This window comes from Tasmannia lanceolata, unplaced genomic scaffold (assembly GCF_043159265.1).
Source record: "Tasmannia lanceolata isolate RefF3 unplaced genomic scaffold, GAP_Taslan_0.1 ptg000019l, whole genome shotgun sequence".
Lineage (NCBI taxonomy): Eukaryota > Viridiplantae > Streptophyta > Magnoliopsida > Canellales > Winteraceae > Tasmannia > Tasmannia lanceolata.
The window spans coordinates 6,433,789-6,440,893 of NW_027518696.1; the positions used below are offsets into that span (position 1 = coordinate 6,433,789).

General features: G+C 41.7%; 1 protein-coding gene across 1 annotated transcript; it reads left to right on the forward strand.

The window, feature by feature from the left end:
* Window positions 1–1,575: 1,575 nt before the first annotated feature.
* GH3.9 (putative indole-3-acetic acid-amido synthetase GH3.9) lies at window positions 1,576–6,737 on the forward strand. Its single transcript, XM_077362024.1, has 5 exons — window positions 1,576–1,945; window positions 3,456–3,557; window positions 4,417–4,653; window positions 4,961–5,547; window positions 6,036–6,737. Exons 1-5 carry the CDS (start codon window positions 1,656–1,658, stop codon window positions 6,602–6,604), a joined length of 1,785 nt encoding a protein of 594 aa, XP_077218139.1. The 5' UTR covers window positions 1,576–1,655; the 3' UTR covers window positions 6,605–6,737.
* Window positions 6,738–7,105: the final 368 nt, after the last annotated feature.

A 7,105-nucleotide genomic window follows, 5' to 3' on the forward strand; every position in this document is an offset into this window, starting at 1 on the left:
ATTTCCCTTAATTGTATGCTACTAAGCCGAATTCTTTATAGTTGGGGCTCTAATAATTAATGCTTAAGTTTATAATCTCTTCTATCTTATTGCTCGGACTAGGAACTAATACTGTTCTAATGCTAATAATTTATGCTTTTCTATTTCTAATACTAATCACAAAAATTCAATGATAGAATATAAAAGAGAGTACCTTCCGAGGAAACATTTTTTAAAGTACATACAAGTGAACAATAATATTGTTCAAAGCATATGTTGTATGCTAGAAAACTTTTTCAAAGAAATTTGTTGTGGGGATCACAACAGTTATAGACTAGCGTGGTGACAATAGTGACAAATGGGCATGATAGCAGCACTAAACTACTATCTGCTGGCCGTGGGCCGCATGATTGAGGTTATCGGGTGTTTTTTTTGCCGGATAGACAATTACAAAACCTGGTGCACCAAAATTGTGGGCAGCGGCAAAAGAGTTACATAAAAGAAGTATTACATCACTAGGGGTAAGGGGTGGTGATAGACAATTCCTACCTGATAGTAAGTATTACATAATTAGGTGTAAGGGGTGGTGATTAGGGCTGCAACTCGAGCCGGGTTTTACCCGACCCGCATTGACCCGACCCGAAAATAGCCTGGGTTGGGTTCAGGTTTCATGGGTTTCGGGTCGAGCCGGGTTCAGCATTCAAAAGCCCGCATGAATCTCGGGTCGAGCCGGGTTTGAAGGGGCCCGACCCGACCCGACCCGAGTTACATAAGTTATAGTATGTACATTTTTTCTATTGTTAGTTAAAAGTTAAAAGAGAAAGCCCACGCACCACTGTTATTGTATGTGAGTGTAATTTCTGCTTCTATGAGTTGAGTTGATTCAAGTGTTTGACTCAGCATTGTTTGATTGTAATTACAACATTGTTTGATTACAGCATTATTTGATTCAAGTATAATGTGAGTGTAATTACATCATTGTTTGATTCAAGTGTACTGTGAGTGTAATTTCTACTTCTATGAGTTAAGTTGCCTTGCCAAACAAGAATTTTCCTTAAAAAATTGCGTCAACGTGAAAAAACCCGACCCGACCCGAGATTTATCATGGGTAGGGCCGGGTTTGGGAATCGTGGGTTTTCCAAAAAGAAAAACCCAACCCGACCCGACCCGAGATATTTCTCGGGTAGGGTTGCGTTCTCCAAAACCCGACCCGCCCGACCCGAGTTGCAGCCCTAGTGGTGATAGACAATACCTACCTGATAGTTAATTTTCTAATACATATATATAGAATGTGGCTACCAAGTACCAACCGTAGTAATTACTAGAGATCGACCCAACTGTGTGTGATAGAAAAGGGTTGGGAACATAAGAACAAAGATCACATCTACTCATATTATATGCAAGCAAAAGAATAATTTAAGATATGGGGAAGAAGCCAAAAGGTCAAGGTCCAAATGTCGCATCGTGAAAAGTTGTCCCTCCAGTTGGCCCCAACCCGGCAGAAATGACGTCCAAAGGAGTCTTCTTTTTTGACACCAGTTATCTATACACAGCCATTCTTATATAAACACCCACCTGGGGCTCAAAACCTATTCAAGCAGTTGGGTTTCTTTGTCTGTCCTCTTCTTCTTCTTCTTCTGTTTGAGCAGAGAGAGTTGGGTATTTTTGTGGTGGGTATGGATGGGAAGAAGCTAGAATATAAGGGAGAGGAGGCATTGAAGGAGCTTGAGAAGTTGACTGAGAAAGCTGATGAGGTTCAAGAGAAGATTCTCAAGGAGATCTTGACCAGGAATGGGGGAACTGAGTACTTGAACAAGTATCTTGGTGGGTCCACCGATATATCGTCGTTCAAGCATCAGATTCCGGTGATAACATATGCCGGAATCCGTCCATACATACAAAGAATCGGCAATGGGGAGGATTCTTCACTCATATCTGCCCACCCCATTACGGAAATGATAATCAGGTCCTCTCCCTCTCTCTCTCTCTCTCTCTCTCTCTCTTTCGTGATTCCTGCTTTTATTCTCTAAACCCCTAGTAAAATGGTGACTAAAACTTCGGTAATGGCTTCTGGTTGTACTTTTTGAAAACTTAACGACAAAGTTTGTTGTTGTATTATAGAGATTTTACATGGTGGTGCGCATGTAAATCAGTACTGGCAGTACTGCCCTTGATATTTGATCCAACAACAATGCACTTTTTAAAGTGCTGCTGTTCGATCAAATATCAAGGGTGGCACTTCTGTTGTACCACCAATACCCATCTACGTCCGCATTCACCATATAATTTATATGTAGTATAATTGATTAAATAACACCAGCTCTAAAAGCTTAAGCTTTTGGAGAAATTGGTTCTTTCACATGGTATCAGGGCGCTTGCCTCACGCCAACACAAAAAAGAGGAGTCACATGTGAGGGGGAGTGTTGAAATATAAAAGATTAACTATAACACCTTAAGCTTTTGGAGTAATTGGTTGTTTCACATTTCTTTCGCTGTGCTGCCTCTAGTAATACTCTTCAGACAAATTTTTCTGGAATTTAGTTTTTAGGGATAGGTTTTGCAAGAATTTGTAGAGAAAATCTCTTTCTAGTTTTTTCTTTCTTCTGCAAAAGCAACTGCCTTTTTCTTCACTAACCCTTTCCTGATTTTTGATTATTTTGTAAGCTTTTCTTGAGAAATCTAATTTTGGTTCTGCTTCTTTTGGGCAGCTTTTTCTGATTTGGCAACCCTTTTTTGTATATGTCGACATTTTTTACTCTTTTGTGAAAAATCTGCTTTTCTCCCATTTTTATTTTTTATTTTTAAAGCACAAGATAAATCTATCAAGAATCAGGTTCTGAAATGATCTTGATTGCTGTTAAATATTTATATACACAAAAAACAGAATTAGGCTGAAGGACCTGTTGGGCAAGTGTATTATGAAATATATTTTTCACAAAAGAAACTTCTCCTTCTTCTTCTTCTTCTCCTTCTTCTTCTTCTTCTTCTTCTGGTAGGTAAGCTGGGATCGAACCTCCGACCTCAAGGTTGAAGGCCAAAGCCTTTACCGTTGAGCAAGTGGCTCAATCCCAAGAAAGAAACATTTTCTTGTGGAAAAATATTCACACCCTCTACCATCGAGCTTAAACAACAGAAGAAGGTTAGAATGGGAAATGCCATTACAAAAGTCAAAGAAAATAAGATAAGATAAAATGATAAATGATATGGTTGGCAAATGCTACTACATGCGAATTTAGATAACCTATCATGAAAAAAAGAGATGAGGGAGTGCAAATATCGGCTGTCTCAGCATACATGAAATGACAAAAACACCCCTATTTCACATCGTAGCTTTGACTTAACATTATTTTTTGAATGCCGTGAGTTTGGCTTAACATTACTACTTACAAAACTGATTTTGGCTTAATATTACTACTAACAAATCTTCTATGCAATTCATTCATTAATTCGGAGTCTAACGGCGTACCAATCAACAGCTCAGGGACTTCAGGTGGGGAGCCTAAGTTGATGCCGTCGATCGCGGAAGATCTCGACCGTCGGACCTATCTCTACAACCTTATCATGCCAATAATGAATCAGTAAGTTGAGGTTTTATGATACTCCTATATGTTTTTTGAGTACTTGTTTATTTTGTAATGTACAAGTAACAAGCTCATCCAATAAAGGGTAGTATTGGAAACTCAAACCCTAAAGGTTAAATGACCAAAATGCCCATGCCCTGCTAAAGCTAGGTGACAAAGCACACACTACTTTCAGTCTCAACCTTTCGGCTGCACACACTCTTTAAGGTTTCCAGTTGGATATTTTCTGAAAGAGAAATAAAAGGATGCACTGTTGGTGGAAGATGGCGTGTAGAGCATCTTCTTAAAAAGAACATAACACGTCGGCATGCATGCACCTGTGAGGGATTGTGTCCCCACCCTTATTGCCCCACGCGCGAGTTAACCATTTTAATACATGAAGAGCCATGACTCAAGCTCTTAATGAGTTGTGACTAGTCCGAGTTGACTCAGCTGAGTGCGTTGGGATGTGTACTTAATTGGATCAAGAACTCACCATCTTCCAAGGGTTTTATTGATTCAATGAATTCAATAATTAAATCAGTGGGTAAGTTATGCTGATCAGGTCCATGCACTTTGGTGACATGCCACCAATGGGGACTACCTTTTATCTAATTTTTGCAAGGGCACCCTTAACTTTATCATTCCTCATTATGTTTGGTTCTGGTTCTTCTATCCGCCTCGGTTTTGTTCTCCAGAAGCACTACCGTGGCCGATCCACCAAGTAGGAGGACCCGCCCATGAGGATGCCGAAAACGCGTCTACACAGAGAAAGAGCCCGCAATTATAGCCCATAAACTTTCTCTCCCTTTCCGATGTGGGATCTTACATTAATTCTAGTGGTGAATTGGGTTGTAATATTTTCATCTCTTTTCAGGTATGTTCCGGGCCTCGATGAGGGGAAGGCCATGTACCTCTACTTCACCAAGGCGGAGATGCCGACCCCCTCGGGCTTGCCCGCCCGTCCGGTACTCACCAGCTACTACAAGAGCAAGCACTTCAAGTGTCGCCCATACGACCCTTTCAACGACTTAACAAGCCCCATTGAGGCAATTCTTTGCTTCGATAGCCGCCAAAGCATGTATTGCCAACTCCTTGCCGGCTTAATCCACAGGTGTCAAACAACCAATTACTCCAAAAGCTTAAGCTGTTAGAGTTGGTGTAATTTAAACATTTATACTTCAACACTCCCCCTCATGTGTGGCCCCTCCTTTTTTTTTTTTTGAGCTGGCCAAACACGTGGCACATGTGGCCCCTCTTTTCGGTTGGCTGCACACATGAAATTTTTTTTTCTAACTTCAAGGAGTTCTTGAGTTTTGAACAAAGGACCTTACCTCTGATACCATGTGAAACAACTAATTACTCCAAAAGCTTAAACTGTTAGAGTTGGTGTTATTTAATCATTTATACTTCAACAACAGGAGCAAAGTCCTCCGCCTTGGTGCTGTATTCGGATCCGCATTCCTCCGAGCCATCACCTTTCTCGAGCGAAATTGGGCCCACCTATGCGACGATATCCGATCCGGCCAGCTCAGCTCGGACATCACGGATTCTGGTTGCCGGACCGCCATCTCGAACATCTTAACGTCGCCGGACCCACAACTTGCGGATGCGATCGAGACCATCTGCGGTGGCCGCGGGTCATGGAAGGGTATATTGGGTCGTTTGTGGCCTAGGGCTAAGTACATTGAAGTGGTAGTAACGGGGTCCATGGCACAATATATTCCTTCATTAGAGTTCTATAGTGGTCGAAAGCTGCCACTAGTGTGCACTATGTATGCTTCTTCGGAATGTTATTTTGGGTTGAATTTGAAGCCTTTGTGTTCTCCAGATGAGGTCGCATACACCATACTTCCGAATATGGCGTATTTTGAATTTATACCGTTGGAGAACGTGGTGCAGGTTGGGGAAGAAGGAGAGGAAGAAGATGTGGCGAAGGATAAGCTTTTGGACTTGGTGAACGTTAAGCTCGGCTGTTATTACGAGCTTGTGGTTACTACCTTTGCTGGTAAGTGTCTAATGTGAGTCTTGAGGGGTGCGTTTAGTAAACCTACGCTACGTGGGTGATTACATTGTAGGTAGCTGCATGCATAATTAAAAAGAAAGCTGCTAGAAAGACGCGCGTGTGTCCTAAAATGACAAATACACCTCTTCATTGGTACATGTGGTCATATTAGGAGGGCTGTTTGGGACAACCGTGACACAAGCGAGTCTTCATTTGTTTTATTTAAGCCCATGTCTTCATATTGCTTTCAATTACAAAAGCTAATAACGGTTACCTATCACATGTTTTCTTATAAGAACATCTATTCTTTTTTTCTTCTTTAATTATCTTGAAAACTCAATGGTAATTAAGGAAATTTTCATTATGAAAATAAGAAAGGGGGCGCTCTTATCGGATGAATTTAGGCAGAGTAGATCAGAAATTGAAGGGAAATATGGTTCTTTTCCTCATGAAAAATCCATGGAAATTTAAAAAAAAAATTTCCCATGCAGGCCTATATCGGTATCGCATTGGGGACGTGCTCCAAGTCGTCGGATTCTACAATCGGGCCCCACAATTCCGATTCATCTGCCGTCGGAACGTCATTCTCAGCATAGACACCGACAAGACGAACGAGGAAGATCTCCATAAGAGTGTCACCATAGCCAAGAAGCTCTTAGAAGCACACGATGCCCTACTCGTAGAATACACCAGCAACGCGGACACTTCATCCGTACCGGGTCACTACGTACTCTACTGGGAGATTGTGTACACATCCGTAGATGTGGCGGCCCCACTCGATGAGCGGGTCCTACAGGAGTGTTGTTCGGCCGTAGAGGAATCATTGGATTACGTATATAGACGGTGTCGATCGTATGATAAGTCGGTGGGGCCACTAGAGATACGGGTGGTGAGGCCGGGCACGTTTGAGGCATTGATGGATTTATGCATCGGGCAGGGGGGTTCGATCAACCAGTATAAGACGCCGAGATGCATCAAATCTGGATCCGCCCTTCATTTGCTTGATTCTAAGGTTGATGCTTCCTTCTTTAGCACGAGGGATCCTACTTGGAATCCTTAGTTAAATCCATGCAGATTATCTTAATCTTATCCTTGTCAAAGGGGTGATTACACTCTTTTTGCTTTGTTTTGCTCTTTCACCATATTAAAAAGAAAGGTGTTTCAATGGAACACCACGCTTGATTATTATGCCATCATTGTGTCCCACTATCGAAGTGGTCCAATCGATTATGTAATATCTGATAATGGCACTTATTTTTGTCCTGTGACTAGGCTTAGCATTTCCAATGTTTGCACAACCGACAGACGTCTGAACATAAAGCACACCAGTTACGTGCAATGCATTTTCTAATAGTCAGTAGTCACCCACGCGTGACGCGTTAGCTGGACCCACTGTGTCGGATTTGGAATGTGCTTTGTCATTAAGAGGGTGGACCCACAACTAGAAACATCTGCATGACATTATTTGCATGGGTGTTTACAGATTCTGATGGGCCCGATCATGATCCAAAATGTCTCAATGGTTCACCAACCCTTAATTGCCTACAAATGCATAGTTTAA

Bases quoted from the DNA above. Each gene is read 5' to 3' on its own strand.
- GH3.9 (XM_077362024.1), top strand. From the start codon at position 1,656: ATGGATGGGAAGAAGCTAGAATATAAGGGAGAGGAGGCATTGAAGGAG. The intron at 1,946-3,455 runs GTCCTCTCCCTC...ACCAATCAACAG, and splicing joins ATTACGGAAATGATAATCAG to CTCAGGGACTTCAGGTGGGG. The intron at 3,558-4,416 runs GTAAGTTGAGGT...ATCTCTTTTCAG, and splicing joins ATCATGCCAATAATGAATCA to GTATGTTCCGGGCCTCGATG.